We start from the raw sequence: 16,823 nt of genomic DNA on the forward strand, positions 1-16,823 counted from the left end.
TAACCAATTGCTATGGCTAGGTAATAAGTTATTAGGCGGAATATACACAATGTACTTAAAGGTAAAGGTAAAGGTAAAGGTAAAGGTTCCTCTCGCATATACGTGCTAGTCGTTCCCGACTCTAGGGGGCACTGCTCATCTCCGTTTCAAAGCCGGAGAGCCAGTGCTGTCCAAAGACGTCTCCGTGGTCATGTGGTCAGCATGACTCAACGCCAAAGGCGCACGGAATGCTGTATAGGTTCCCTATTTTTTTACTTTCATTTTTGATGTGCTTTCGAACTGCTAGGTTGGCAGAAGCTGGGACAAGTAACAGGAGCTCACCCCATTACGCGTCACTAGGGATTTGAACTGCTGAACTGCCAACCTTTCAATCGACAAGCTCAGCGTCTTACCCAATAAGCCACCACGTCCCTTGTACACAATGGACTTAAATAGGTTCAAATATAAACATGGGTTTTCTACTGGAGTTTACTTCCTTCTCGTATCTGTTTTCAAAAGTGGTTCCACTGAGCCATCCAAAGTTCATCTAAAATTCTAATGTAAGGAGATTTTTGAAAAAGTTTTGGGTAAAAAAAAATCCCTATTTTTTTTTTTTTTTTTTTTTAAATTTCCACGAGTCTGGCTTGTGTGTGCCAGAAAATCAATGGCACTTATTCTCAAGAACTTGCTGCATACTGTTCTGCCCGTCTCACCAGTTCTCTCTCCTTCCCACTGTTTGACAAGGTGAAAGTCTCCTTATGATGGATTGATAACTCTGCCCTCATTAAATCACCCCAGTCTCATCAAAGCTTACTCGATGGCATTTCGTCAATCGCTTGTGAACTGAAATGGGATTGTTCCTCAACTGTATATTTCCAAGAGCTTTGTCTAGTCTGCTTCAATATTCTAGGCAATGCCATTTCCGCTAGTTCCCATGAGATGGGTGGGCTCTCATTCCTGAATAAGGATGGCAAGCAGGTTATCATTTGGGAAATGTTAAAGAAACACTGAATGACTTTAAACCAGGCTGGCTCTAAAGATGAGCTTTGAGAGCCAATTCATTGGAATCATGGAGTAAGCAGGAAGCATTGAATTTGAACTGCTTTAACTTGAATCAGACAGTGGTGGGATTAAGTCGGTTCAGGTCAGTTCGGGCGAACCATTAGTTAAATTTCTGGCTGGCCCCTCCCCTCCCTGCCACTTCCAGGAGTCCCCACATGCCCCATTTTGGCTCCCAGAAGTGTAGGGAGGCCTCCTAGGCCGAAAATGGGGCAGGGGGGTGCATTCCCCCACCCCCGCAGCCTGTTTTTGCTCCCAGGGGGGTGCAGGAGACCAAGTGCTGCCTGTCACACCCCTTGGCCATGCCAACCATGGCCACGCCCACCCAGCCGGTCATTAGTGCAGAGAACCAGTTGTTAAATTATTTGAATCCCACCACTGGAGTCGGAGTATTTATCGTCTGGGACAATCTACCTATATTATGGATGTATCATCTAAACACACATTTCCCCAAGTTTTTGTGTCATTTCCATGCCTCCACATGTTGCCCCTCCCAATTGAAATGTTTAAATAAAAGTAGAGAAGTAACATTACCAATAAAGGGGAATATTTGTAGCTCAGGGTTGAAATGAGGGATCTTTGATGCTCTCCCAGTTTGGTTGTTTTCTTCCAGACATTTCATTATCAAACAAGGTAACATCGTCAGTGCTGCTGATGTTAGGTAGTTTGGGTAATGAAGTATCTTCAAGAAAACAACCAAGCTCAGAGACCATCAAGGACCCTTCAGGACTAATATTAAATATATGTAGTAGAGAAGTTCACATAATGTCTTAGGTTGTGATATGAAAATATGATAATCTGCTTGGGACTTGAGTTTAGTATGTTATGTCAATTCGGCCAAGATTCACCATCTTAACTATTTTTTAAATTAATTTAATATCGTTTTAATCCCATTTCAGTTTGAATTAATCTTTGTCTTACTTCCTATGCCTGGGAAATAAATACAAGAAAGAATAACAGGAACTGTGCTTTGTTCATTGTGTTACAATTAGCTTCATTTTAAATGAAGATCACATTTAATTTTTGAACTAGTCCTGCCCACTTCTGCTTATTTTTTAGATTGTAGCCCCTGCCGTTCCTCTCAAAGACCATGTCGTCCTTGGTCCAAAAAGGTTGTATCTTATGGTTTGATCTTTATTTGCTGCGCTTCCCCAAGGTTGAAACCAGGGGTCAGCAACACGCACCTCTGGAGCCACATGTGGCTCTTTCATCCCTCTGCTGTGGCTCCCTGTTGCCGGTCAGCTCCACAATTGATAGGGCTTTCAATTAGGACAAGAAGAGGAAAAAGGATGCTGCGCTAGGAGGAGACTCTATGGTGGGGGAACCGGGCTTCTGGTCGGCTCCAGAATTGAACCAGGGGCTTCCGGTTGGGCTTTGTGGCTCTTTGACTGTTTAAGGTTGCTGACTCCTGGTTTAAACCAACAATAGGGCCACGGGACAGTTTAGAGTGACATGTCCAGAGATGTAGAGCTCCATTTTTATTTATTTTTTTGAAGCACATTTCTGAGTTTAAAATTAAAAAAGCAAAACTGTGTAAAGCAGGTTTTACACAGCTATTAGTGGTGTAATCACCAAACCATTAGTGGTTCGCCTAAATTCAGCAGCAGTTCCTGAAGGGCGTAAACGTTGTTGAGGAACCGCATGTGACCAATAGGTCAACCAGCCTTCTGTTGATGGAGTCTTTTCTGTCAACGTGCCCAGCAGTGAGCTTCAGCTGTTGAATTTTGCTGTCGCTCTTTAATTGTGAAATGTGGATCTCCGTGAGAGAAAGAAACACTGAGTTAGCAATCTGTTAGTGCTAATTGCTCATAATGGAGCTTCACTTTAGAGAAGAAGCAGAAAGGATGAAGAAAGAGCACGAGGAGGAGACAAACGCCAATAGAAGTCTGAGCCACAAAGGCCATTAGAGTGAGAAAAGAAAGCATCTTGAAAGCTCAGCCTCTGATTATCCCTCCATCCTCCTCTTCCTGAAAGCAATCGGAGACCCCCTCAAACCACCTAGCCCACATAGAAAGCATTTTGCTAAAATCATGTACCAGGTGGCACGCACTGAAAGCTTTTGCCGTAAGAACTTCATTAGCCCTCAGTCAGCTAGATGACTTAACCAGCTAAACTTCCGCAGATGTGTCTGCAGATGCCCTTGTCTCCATTAGGGGTTAGCCACAAATGCAGGCTGGAAGGAGACAGGGGGAAGCAAGTGGGAAAGAGAGGAGACACACTAATTTCAGCTGGGGCTGGTAAGAATGAGTGATGCTATGAAAGTTATGAGCAGGATACTTCGTAAATGGGAGTAATTTCCAGCCAGGGGAAAAAGAAAAAAAACACCATTCTTGTAATGTCATAGATTTAGTAAATGACTCTAGGTCAAAAACCCCTGCAGCAGCCTTTATCTACTGCCATTCCATCTAGTGGTTTGAGTGAACCCAGTGCGATGGTGTGTGCGGCAGCCAGCAAGACCTTTCCTCAATTTCGCAGCTGGACTGGAAAATGATTCTGCTGAGTTGCATCAAACGGACAAACCTACCTATTATTATTGGGCCATTATTACTATTTGCACGTTCCTACTTCCTGCATCGGAGATGATTTAGCTAGAAAAACAGAGACACTGCTGCTTCTAACTGCAAAGCAAAATTGATTCATTGTCCAACATGGATATTACAGATTAGACTTCCCTGCGCTGGGTTTCTCCTTTGTAAAACATAAGAGAAAAAGATACACTTTACTAGTTGACTTATGGGCCAATTATCCCGGCGACATGTGGTTACGTTTCCTCAGCACTCTTAATTTGCTTAATTCAACATTTAGAGGGGCTTTTTGCACCGTTTCCAAAGTTTTGTTAGCTTCAACCTCAATCGTAGGAAGGAGACACTGTTTTGTGTCTTGCCCGCTCTCACAGCAGCCGGGGCTTTCTTATCTGCTCCCGAACACGGAGGAATGTATGCCTCCCGGCCCCAGTCCTGGCTCCATGCCCAGACAAGCTGAAGAGGAGGGGGCACCTCCCGGTCCCAGCCCTGGCTCTATGCCCAGACAAGCTGCAGAGGAGGGAGCATCCCCCGGCCCCAGCCCTGGCTCCATGCCCAGGCAAACGGAGCAGCTAGACCCCTCCCCCTCCTCCACAGCATGTGAGCCTGAGGAAGGTTTATTTCTAACAGCTGCTGATTGGAGTGACCCTCGCATCAGAAGACTGGATAGGCGGAGGCAACAGAAGGAAGGGAGGGGCAGGCCTTAATGAGTGCTGAGTCATGGAGCCACACCCCATGGCCTATATAAAGGATCTGCTTTCTGGCAGTCTCTGAGTCAGGCAAAAGTCGAACTTATCTTGCTGAAGTCACTTTCTGGTCTCCTGCCTGCTCTGAGGACTTTGCTAGGACTTTGGGCAGAGCTGCAGAGGCAAGCCTGATTCGGATTTCCCTGACCCGGCCGTCAGCGGAGGAGTGGGACACGACACACTTGCAAATCCCCTCTGAAAATGTTGGGAAGAGTAACTTGAAGGAACCTTCTTTTCTGTGACTTATGCTGTGTAAATCTAGCTTGTTTGGCTGTCTATGGAGTTTCTCAGTCATCTAGGTCATGGTTGTCCCGAAGGTGCTTTTTCAAAAGGCAGCTAGACTTGTTTTTCCTTGAAGACATGTCGCTTCTCATCCAAGAAGCGAACCAAAGAAGACAACTGAAGAAGCTTCTTGGATGAGAAGCAAAATGTCTTCAAGGAAAAACAAAGCCCAGCTGCCTTTTGAAAAAGCATCTTTGGTACAAGCTTGTTTGGTTATTCTTCAACATATTATGCAAACTCAGACAAATATTAACATCACAGGAGAAGGAACTTCAGACTGGTGTTCAACTGCCATAGCTCAGCAAGGAATCCCACCTGATGTCTGACCTGGAAGCCATCTTTTTTGTTGGCTCTTCAGGCCTTTCACGTTTACTACCGTGTGAAACTGGGAGAGGGAATTGTATTGAGCCAGGCTGATATATAGTCAAAATAACATTTCTTTCTCAGAGAGTCAAGGACACCGTGCCTGTTGTGTCTTGTCTGCTCTCACCGCAGCCGGGGTCTGCTTATCTGCTCCCGAACACGGAGGAATGTATGCCTCCCGGCCCCAGTTCTGGCTCCATGCCCAGACAAGCTGCAGAGGAGGGGGCACCTCCCGGTCCCAGCCCTGGCTCCATGCCCAAGCAGGCTGCAGAGGAGGGAGCATCCCCCGGCCCCAGCCCTGGCTCCATGCCCAGGCAAACAGAGCAGCTAGACCCCTCCCCCTCCTCCACAGCATGTGAGCCTGAGGAAAGTTTACTTCCAACAACAGCTGATTGGAGTGACCCTCGCATCAGAAGATTGGATAGGCGGGGGCAACAGAAGGAAGGGAAGGGCAGGCCTTAATGAGTGCTGAGTCATGGAGCCACACCCCATGGCCTATATAAAGGATCTGCTTTCTGGCAGTCTCTGAGTCAGGCAAAGTCGAACTTATCTTGCTGAAGTCACTTACTGGTCTCCTGCCTGCTCTGAGGACTTTGCTAGGACTTTGGGCAGAGCTGCAGAGGCAAGCCTGATTCGGATTTCCCTGACCCGGCCGTCAGCGGAGGAGTGGGACACGACAGTGCCCTGCACCTGGACGGCTGGAACTGGGAGGCATCTCCAGTTGGGATGGTGCTTTGATTGGACCATGTGATGGACATGTGGGTGTTGGGCAGGGACTTGAACTTTCATTTGGGTTGGGAAAACCTGGAAGCTTTCAGATTCGGGTTTTCCCAGGTGTGCCAATATGAGATCTCTAATAAAATGGAACTTTGAGGAAACTCAAGCCTCGGAGTTTCCTTTCGTTGGCGGTGTTACTTAGAACCCTGACATCTGATCCAGAAGACTATTTTATCAAAGTGTTATTCCTTCAAGATACTACATTTCCAAGTCTCTATACGTATTTTACTTCTCTTTGCTCCTTGTTTCTCTCGTGTTTTCATTCTTCCATATTATGGGAAGTAAGATCTATATTTCGGTAATAATTCGTTAGTTCCAAAGTCTATCAGGGGTGAACTTGCAATATTCTAATTAAATGGTAGCTGGTGACCTTGTAAATCCTGCAAATAGTTGCAGGGTAAATATCTGAATATTTCTGACTGCACCACTACAGCCTCGACTAGACACTGAAGCACAGCAGCAGAAGTGGTAATTAAGTTCTTAACATGCTCAACACTTCCTGACTTGGACATTTTAATAACCTTCAAGGGCCATGGCATCTCTCTGGAGGATCAGAGAACAGGCTCCTTTGCAATCAATATTAAACCTTAGAGTCAGAGCTCTTTTTTAAAAAAAAAGAAAGAAAGAAAGAAAGTGAACGCCATCTTATAAAGCCCAAAGATAGGAGCAATACAGGCAGTCCTTGACTTACAACAGCTCATATAATGTCAAAGTTACAACAGCACTGAGAAAAGGGACTTAGCAGTGGTGGGGTGGATTTAGCCAGTTCAGGCAGGTTCGGACAAACCGGTAGTTAAATTGCTGGCTGTGCCCATCCCTCCCCACCAGTGGTGGGATTCAAATTTTTTTTTACTACCGGTTCTGTGGGCGTGGCTTGGTGGGTGTGGCATGGCTTGGTGGGCGTGGCAGGGGAAGCTTACTGCAAAATCCCCCTTTTTTCCTGCCTCTGGTGGCTCAGACTGCTAAGACAGTCTGTTATTAACAGCAGCTGCTTGCAATTACTGCAGGTTCAAACCCCACCAGGCCCAAGGTTGACTCAGCCTTCCATCCTTTATAAGGTAGGTAAAATGAGGACCCAGATTGTTGGGGGGGGCAATAAAAGTTGACTTTGTATATAATATACAAATGGATGAGACTATTGCTTAACACAGGGGTGTCCAAACTTGGTCCCTTTAAGACTTGTGGACTTCAACTCCCAGAGTCCCTCAGCCAGCAAAGCTGGCTGAGGAACTCCGGGAATTGAAGTCCACAAGTCTTAAAGGGACCAAGTTTGGACACCCCTGGCTTAACACAACGTAAGCCGCCCTGAGTCTTCGGAGAAGGGCGGGATATAAATGCAAATAATAATAATAATAAAAAAATCAACTGGGACTCAGAGGCAGAGAATAGATGTGGGCGGGGCCAGTCAGAGGTGGTATTTGCCGGTTCTCCAAACTACTCAAAATTTCCGCTACCGGTTCTCCAGAACTGGTCAGAACCTGCTGAAACCTACCTCTGCTCCCTGCCCCACCCATTTCTGGCTCCCTAAGCCTCCTAGACCCAAAACAGGGCACATGGGGTGGGGGGTAGACCCCCGCCCCCGTGGCCTGTTTTCACTCCCAGGAGGCTGCAGGGAGGCCTACTAGGCCCAAAACGGGGCACGGGGGGGGGCGCATCCCCCCCCGTGGCCTGTTTTTGCTCCCAGGGGGGTTCAAGAGGCCGAGTGCTGCCTGTCACTCCCTCTGGCCATGCCCACTATGGCCACTCCCACCCAGCCGGTCATTAGGGCCGAGAACCGCTGCTTGGCAACTCTCATGTTCTTATGATGGTTACAGCATCCTGGGGTCACGTGATTCCCCTTTTGTGAACTTTCTGATGAGCAAAGTCAGCGGGGAAGCCAGATTCACTTAAGAACCCGGTTACTCACTGAACAATGGCTGGGGTAAGAAAGGTTCTAAAATGGGGCAAAAGTCACTTAACAAACGTTTGGGCTCAATTGTGGTCGTTAAGTCGAGGAATACTTGTATCGAATCCTGCCTCCAGTTACACTTGCATAACGTCCTTAGCCTAGTTAACTAAGCTAGTTAACTAAGCTAGAAGGGACTGGTTTTGTTTTGATACAGCCTGGCACTGTCTGGAACAAAAATAACTCCAGAACTGGTTACTTATGTTGTTTAACTATCTGGGAAATAATTAAACCATCATCAGTGGAAATGAGAACAACTCCTCTGTTACCTCTTTTTTTTAATGTCCCTCCCCATTCTGAATGGGGTTGGATGTGAAAGCCCCACATTCCCTCTACAGAGCTCCATCTGTAGAAACGGAATCTGTCATTACCCTCCCAATTCTGTCCCGATGACATTTTGTTTTATTAAGATTTTAAGAAGGGAAAAAGAAATAGGAGGAAAATATTCCCTTAAAGGTAACAATGAGGTTGACAGATTCAGCGCCAAGACCTGAAGTTCAGGATTCTAATGATACAATTAACACCTCAGTTTTCATTGATGCACCACTAAAGTGGCCGCAGTCTGGTGGGCTGACTTGTATCGTGTTCCACAATAATAATCTCACAGATAGGAATTAAACTTTTCCCAGACACGGATTCTCAGGAGGGCTGAGAAGATTTCTACAGAGCCCTCGTATCCTGGTCATAAACTGTTTCAACTCCTCCCCTCAAAATGACGCTATAGAGCACTGCACAACAGAACAACTAGACACAAGAACAGTTTTTTCCCGAAGGCCATCACTCTGCTAAACAAATAATTCCATCAACACTGTCAGACTATTTACTAAATCTGCACTACTATTAATCTTCTCATAGTTCCCATCACCAAACTCTTTCCACTTATGACTGTATGACTGTAACTTTGTTGCTGGCAATCCTTATGATTTATATTGATATATTGACCATCAATTGTGTTGTAAATGTTGTACCTTCATGAATGTATCTTTTCTTTTATGCACACTGAGAGCATATGCACCAAGACAAATTCCTTCTGTGTCCAATCACACTTGGCCAATAAAAATTTTATTCTATTCTATTCTATTCTATTCTATTCTATTCTATTCTATTCTATTCTATTCTATTCTATTCTATTCTATTCTATAGTTTTATCACTTATCATTCCTATTATCTTCTTTAGACCCCCCCTCCCTTATTGGGAGGAGGAGGAGGAGGAGGAGGAGGAGGAGGAGGAGGAGGAGGAGGAGGAGGAGGAGGAGAAGGAGTGGGAGATGGAGATGGTGGAATATTTTGTTGCTTTGCATGTACAGAGATCTTCTGCACTGGAGACAAATTCCTTAACAACCGGTTGGCCAAACAAAGCATTCTGTTCTGTTCTGTTCCGTTCTGTTCCATTTCATCCCATTCTTGTTCTTGTTCCTGTTTCCCTTCCCTTCCCTTCCGTTCCATTCCAACAACTTTAACATGTATTCAGACCTGAAAGCTATACACTTTTTGGAGTTGGTCTGGAAATGAATTTATGGGACACATAAGGCCTATCTGGAAGCTAGAGAAAAGCTATAAAGGCCCTGAAATTTTCCTACTACTTGAATCCGACTCTGATCTTAAAACCACCCCACAAAACTCCACACATATCTGTTTCCATTCTCCAAGACAATTTCCACTGCCTCCCGACAACAATAAGAATAACAACAGAGATATTCAGGAGAACATTTGAAGCAGGCAAAACTGCATTTACAACCTGTGTGATTTAGGTGGGGTGGGTGGGTGGAATCTAACTTCAATTGCTGGTTTGGTTTGATTCGGAGAATCAACGCTGTTCAAACACTGAGATGCCTTCCACAGTCTTTCTTGGATTTCATTCAGCCATGTGAATCAATCTGTCAAATTGGGTGGATTTTGGTTTGGATTTCTGAATCAATTTGGGAAAAGAGATTTTTTTTCTTTCTTTCTGTGGGAGCAGAATTGTACAAATCATCCAAATCTATTTGGAGGCATCTAGTTGAAGGTGTAAAGCTGGTTGGATTCAACTGCTTTTGAATCATGTCCCCAAAATGAAATTTCACACAGCTATAATATCTTCCGTTATTTCTTATACCAAGAGATGAAAGAGCAAATGAGGGGGGAAAAGGAACTTTTTATTTTTCTCCTAGATCCATTCATTGCACAAGTGAGCATCAAAGGAAGGTTGACGTGGACTGTATTATGGATTTGGGGTGTATTGAATCTGTCATCTGCACTTCTATAACTGTCTGCAACCCAACAAGACACAGATGTCAGAGGATAATTAGAACTGCAGAAAAAACAATTGCTACCAACCTGCCTTCCATTGAGGACCTGTATACTGCACGAGTCAAAAAGAGGGCTGTGAAAATATTTATAGACCCCTCACATCCTGGACATAAACTGTTTCAACTCCTACCCTCAAAATGATGCTATAGAGCACTGCACACCAGAACAACTAGACACAAGAACAGTTTTTTCCCAAATGTCATCGCTCTGCTAAACAAATAATTCCCTCAACATTGTCAAACTATTCACTAAGTCTGTACAACTATTAATCTTCTCATCGTTCCTATCACCCATTGTCTTCCACTTAAAGTCAACTAAATAACCCTTTCCCAGCAACAAGTTTATTCCTCTCAAAACCACTGAGATTAAAATAAATCAATCAATAAACTCAATATATCAGAGCAATAATTCAATGTAGCACTGAAAGATTTCCCTCATCCATTCAGTGGCATTTGCACTGGTCATCCCAAAAATTCAAGATTTTGGTAACGGTGTCAACATGCACAAACAGAAAAGGATCAGGGCTGCATTGCAATTTTGTGTCTTGTCTTTTTTTGAGCCACAGAGAGGGTCAACATTTTATCCTTCAACAAATCTATTGGGAAGATCATCCCAAAAATGCCAAATCAGCTTCCAAACTTAGTGAGGATTTGAGCCCAGATCTTATCCAAAATTCTTGAGCAGGGGGTTGGGCTAGAAGACCTCCAAGGTCCTTTCCAATTCTGTTCTCTTATTCCTTCCTTTGTACCTGTTTGGCTCCCACTGATCTTCTTGTTGGGGTTAATCTTTTCTAAGCTAACAGCTCTTGGTATGAAGATGAGTGTATTTTTATGCACATTAAGTCCCCTCGTGTTGCTTTCCCCATAATACTTGCAATATATGAAGCAAATGCTGCAATTATTTTCAGATTATAGTCTAATAATACCTGATAATTTGTTAGAAAATATTCATGAGAATATTATACAGCTCTCTGACATTTAAAAAATAACAATTCACAGTCCATTTTCCAAGCTTGGGTGCTGTCAAAGGAGCGCTTGCTACAGCACTTCGCAATGCAAACAGGCACTTAATCTAGACAAATGTCTCGTTTGATACAGATGAGTGCCAAGTTAGCGGACCAGATACATTCGACACGTCCCGTTTTTTAAATCAAAAGTTATAACTGAGATCATTCTACATCTTTGTTCCAGTCACTTCTTTGCAAATATGTAAAAACTCAATTTTTATTTTTCTTCCCCAGAGGGGGAAAAAAAAAAAAGCACGCGGATAAATGTGTCCCTTGGGTCACCCGACTTAAACATTGCTGCTTAGCTGCAGATGGCGATTCTCAAGACACCACCAGCGGAATGGAAGTTTGATAAAACTTACATTTTGCATCTTATCTCCAAAAGAATTAATAAAAACTGAAGTGTTTATTTATGGAGTGACACAGCAGCCTAGTTAGCGAGCAGGAACTGATAAGCAAATAATGAGAAAGCCAAGGAAACAGCTGCTAAGGTACTCCAAGGGTATCACTTGGAAATGCATCTTGGTGGCTTTCCCATCGTACTTTTTTTTTTTCTCTGCTTCAACTAAATCAGAATATCAAAACGGTGAGCATCACTGAGCCCAAACAGAAATGGATGGCAATTTTTCCACTGCTCAGTTAGTTACTCCCTGACCAATACAAGAAAAGTGATTTTCTTCCTTCCCGGTATGAATAAGAAATGGAGAAAGAAATCAGTGGGTCCAAATTTGGCTCTAAATTTATCTCAATCTATCCCCAGAAATGAAATTTACTGAAAATCTGAAATGCAGTTTGCGATTGTCATCGCTCAAAAGTAAATTATATTAAAGCAAAGGTTCCTACTTTTTTTTTTTTGCCATCGAACTGCCTTTAGTGAAATTTTAACGTACACACCTCCCCTAAAAATCTAAACAAATGAACAATGAAAACGATATAATGAAATATCTATGGAGATTCTCAATCATCCAGGTCATGGTTGTCCCAAAAATGCTTTTTTCAAGAGGCAACTGGACTTTCTGGTTTCGCTTCTCATCCAAGAAGCTTCTTCAGCTCTGTTCTTCTTCAACTGAAGAAGCTTCTTGGATGAGAAGCAAAACGTCTTCAAAGAAAAACCAGAAAGTCCAGTTGCCTCTTGAAAAAGCACCTTTGGGATATAATGAAATATTGAGAAGGCGGATTTAGTATAGCAATGTAACTTAAATCTTTGTCACACCTCTCTGGATTCTGTCAACACTTCCCCGATGGAGCTACATCTCGTAATTTGGGAACCCCTGTATCAGAAAGAACAGGTTGGAATAAATATGTTTGATTTTCAAAAGTGTGGAAAATATAGACATAAAATATAAATATTTCAAGTCATAATATGCAAATATTTTGAGGGCTGTCCCAAAGATGCTTTTCCTAAAATGCAACTGGATTCTTTTGGTTGTTTTTTTCCTATGAAAAGATTTTGCTTCTCAACTAAGAAAGAGAAGCGAAATGTTTTCAAAGAAAAAAAAATACAAGGAAGTCCAGATGCCTTTTGGAAAAAGCATTTTTGGGACAACCATGACCTGGATGATTGAGAATCTCCATAGACATGTTGAGTGTTGCAAAATTAGCAAATGAAAATAAAGCTCAACAATAATTAAGAATAGTCTTATTGTATTAAGCAAGCAGATTTGTTGTAATTATGGTTTACTGGCTTGTTCTATTACACCTCACAAAGCTATAAACTGTGGTTTGCCATGTGACATAGAAATATGTCTATGGATCTGCCTATATATCAGGAGTAAACTAAGCAAGCCACTTTATGGGTTAAGCATGACACATGGACTTGATCTACAGTTACATAAACCAATCTTTTCTTTGAAATATGTCTATGGATCTGCCTATAACCAGTGTGCAGAAAGCTTATGTTTTATTAAAACAGCTGAGAGTTAATTCATTCTCAGCTTAGTCCAAAACAAATTCTTCATAAACAGTCCTTTGGCCTTATCACCAACCTCTGCTGTCTTTGGCAACCTGCCAAAGGCTTTTCTTGGCAAAAACTCCACAAAGGTCAAGAGACGCTGACAAGAAGCACTGGAATTAACGTTGCTTTTCTACAAAGAACCCAACGGCTCGTTGCTGCTCTTTTAAGCCTTATGGGAGTGGCCAATCATCTTCTGGCTTTACTCCCAAGTCATCTTGTTTGCTTCAGCTGTTCTTGCCTTAATATAATATAATATAATATAACAACAGAGTTGGAAGGGACCTTGGAGGCCTTCTAGTCCAACCCCCTGCCCAGGCAGGAAACCCTACACCATCTCAGACAGATGGTTATCCAACATTTTCTTAAAAATTTCCAGTGTTGGAGCATTCACAACCTTCTGGCAGCTCTTCTCATGTGTGCACTAGGAACAGGTTCCTCCTGTTCCTCTGCCTCTCTGCTGGAGGCTCTGGAGTCCATGCATCGCTCCCAGATTGCCCTGGCCCCGTCTCTGCCTCCAACTCAGATCCCTCATCTGGGCCTTCCCCTGACTCCAGGACTGGCCCATCGTCCTCCCCGGCCTCCTCACTGTCCAACTCTGCTGCCAGGTCTGCAGGCTGTTGGCGGACCACAGCAGCTTAGTTGAGAAATCATTTCTACCTGCACGCCTTTTTTTTTTTGTGACTCCTGAAGTTCATCCACACTATGGAACCAAAAACTGAACCTCTTCAAGTTTTGAGAAAGATATTGGGGAAAAGATGTGTGCAAAGTGTCCAATCACGCAGACAATTTTGGCACAAACAAGTTGTACTTTTCCATTGTGGCCTTTAACCTATCCCGAGAAACTCCATGTTCTCTTTGAGTTATTGGAAATTGTACATCTGTGCTCCAAAATATTAAGAGCTCAGTCTCAGATAGCATGGCAGTGCAGTTGGAGTGATTCACCCACTAGAATAGCTGGCAGTTTGGAGAATTTTCTGTTCCTTCCCCATTGCAGCTTAATTGCTTTAATTGCCACCATTCCAGGAAGTTAACATTATTTGATTGCTATATTTTTAAATGAATTGTACAAGATGTACTTAGGGATTTCATAGACTTGAGGAAAAAGAATTGGACATTTGATGAATCAAAGCATCTGGAATGTGGCTGTATTGTGGAAAGGGCCTTAAACAAGCAGAGTCTCAAAACAAGAAATTCATTTTGTCAAGGTCAGACAGAGAAGGACTGACCTAAGAACAGTTAAGAGTTTGACTAAGAATAAAAGAATCTTGCCTTTAAGACTGATTTATCTGTTGGGCCAGCAGTTAAAGATACTGAGCTTGTCAGCTGGGAAGCTGACTGCCTGGGTTCAGGACCCAAGCATTGTGTGATGGGTAAGCTCCCATTCCTTGCTCCAGCTCCTGCCCACCTAGCAGTTTGAAAGCATGCAAATGCAAGTAGATAAATAGATACCACTTCGTTGGGAAGGTAACAGAGTTCTGTGAGACTCAGTGTACAGTCATGACGGCCACATGACCACAGAATATGTTTTTGGATAACGCTGACTCCCTTGGCTCGGAAACCGAATGAGTACCACCCCCTAGAGTCATATATGACTGGACAGAGAAAACCTTGACCTTGACCTTTGTATGTTTAACTTGATTTTGTATTTTCATTTACCTAGAGACGTCAAGAACTGAACCCAACTGTTCCAGTGATTCTTTTATGATTGGCTTGCTGTGGCTTGGTCAATGTCACAAAATACAGTTAAGAAAAGGTAAAGGCATAAAAAGAATTAGAATGGAGCAGCCCAGGAAGAGAAAATGCCTGAGTGTGTGTGTGAGAGAGGGGGAGAGGGAGGGGGAGAGAAGGGGGAGAGAGGGAGAGAGGGAGGGAAAGAGAGTGGGAGAGGGAGAGGGAGAGGAGAGGGAGAGAGAGAGAACTTCAAGAAGTCCTGAAGTGCATCTAGCCATTTTATTCTGGAAGAAGTCCTTTAGATTGAGCACAATGACATGGATAATGTTTCAGAGATGGCAGCATCATTCCCTACAAAGGAAGTGAAGGTGTGTAGACTGATCCTAGCAGCATCTCTAAATAAATGCAATCTGTTGGATTCCCAGTATACGCAAGGACCTAATCTGGAGCATGCCGAGCTTCATCGTTAATCCATCCCAACTCCCGGTCACTTTGTTCTCATCAAATGTCTATTTCCAACACCCCCCTCCAGTCCCCGAGTCAAAAACCACTCACTGTTGTAGCTGCCATGGCTGATATTCTCTGCTGCTGCCACGTTCTGCTGTAATAGCCCTTCGGATGCGTCACTTCCTGACAGTGAATGGGTGAAGACAAGGAGAAATCGGGGAGGAGGGAAATAAACAACAGAGGAGAAAAGCAGGGAGGGAAGATGAGGGGGACGTGAGGGATGAAGCAGGGGACAAGAAGGGAAAGGGTGTATCTTTAACTCCATCGTTTGTCTGGCTGCAACATTCCAACAGCTTAATGCATTTTTCCCCCCCAGGTTTGTATATAGTCGCCTATGGCGAGTATGATTTTTTTTCCTGCAGGTGACCGACCTGTGAGGAGACCTTTACAAAAGCCAGTAACAAAACAGTAACGGAGTTGTAAGAGACCTTGGAAGTCATCTAGTCCAACCCCCTGCTCTCGCAGGAGACCTGTACTGTTTCTGATGAACGGCGGCCCCTGTTCTTATTAAAAAATCTCCCACGATGTGGCACCCACAACTTCCAAAGCAATTTGTTCCACTGGTTCATTGTCCTCGCTGTTAGGAATTTTATCCTTCGTTCAAGGTTGCTTCTCTCCTTGGTTAGTTTCCATCCATTGTTTCCTGTCCTGCCTACGGGTGCTTTGGTAAATAAGTTGCCCCCCCCCCACTTTCTTATGACAGCCCTTCAAGTACTGGAAGACTGCTATCATGTCACCTCTGGTCCTTCTAGGTATCTTTTGACCCTTCCTTCTAGGTCAGGGATGTCAAACTTGAGTTCATTGTGGGCCACATCAGGGTTCTGTTTGACCTTGGGGGGGCTGAGTGGGGTGGGACCAGCTCAACATCACTCGTGTCATGGGTGCCTGTGGTGGCCCAAGCGCTGTGCCAGAGAAAACGGGCTCCCGAGCTCTGTTTTTGGCTGCAATGGCCTCCTGCAGCCTTCTGCCAATGAAAACAGAGCTCGGAAGGGCCATCCATAGAGGCACTGCAGACTGGTCCTTCACAGTCTAGGGTGGCCCTATGGGTCAGATCTAAGCACCCTGAGGGCCAGATCCAGCCCACAGGCCTTGAGTTTGACACCCTTGTTCTCAGTCATTGAACCTAAAAGCACAAACTGCTAGGCTAATGATATACATTTGGTGAGTGTATTGATTAGCATGATGTTTTTTGTGGTCAGGATCCACGCTCATCAGATTTCCTAGTGAAATAATCTTCTTCACCAAGTGTCCTACCAAAAAAAGCCATCCAAAAACTCTGCCATTTTTTTTGCCACTCTAAATATAAAGATTTCATATAGTCGCAGCATCCATTCATGCTTTATCTGCACAATTTTCTCCTCCTCTTTATTATTTCATGAATTCTAATTGAACGAGGAATCCCTAAAATCCTAAAAGGTACATTTTTTAAAATGTTTTTGCAATCCATACTTTTACAAATAACCCAAGGTGACGAACATATTCAACACACCTTCTTCCTGCTATTGTCCTTAAAATAAAGACCCCAGTGAGATGGGCTGTTGCGGAGAAAGAGGGAGTGGCCCAAGGTCATCTAGCTGGCTTTCATGGCTAAGATAGAACTTGAACTCACTGTCAACCATCCCAACTTGGTCAGTTAGAAAAGGAAGACTCTCGGCCCATGGTTAGCCAAAAGTATACTTTACTAAAGTCAAGTGGTTACAGAAGAAGCAAAGCTGGATCTGGG

The 16,823-nt window shown here is 43.8% G+C and overlaps 1 protein-coding gene across 1 annotated transcript in view; it reads right to left on the reverse strand.

Annotated features, from left to right (window-relative positions):
- Positions 1–16,823, reverse strand: part of NTRK3 (neurotrophic receptor tyrosine kinase 3) — a 517,214-nt gene that overhangs the window by 18,588 nt on the left and 481,803 nt on the right. The window contains exon 16 of the mRNA XM_058156317.1: positions 15,149–15,223. Coding sequence (XP_058012300.1) covers positions 15,149–15,223 — 75 coding nt within the window. The remainder of the gene's footprint in view (positions 1–15,148; positions 15,224–16,823) is intronic.

This window comes from Ahaetulla prasina, chromosome 13 (assembly GCF_028640845.1).
Source record: "Ahaetulla prasina isolate Xishuangbanna chromosome 13, ASM2864084v1, whole genome shotgun sequence".
In the NCBI taxonomy this organism is placed as follows: Eukaryota; Metazoa; Chordata; class Lepidosauria; order Squamata; family Colubridae; genus Ahaetulla; species Ahaetulla prasina.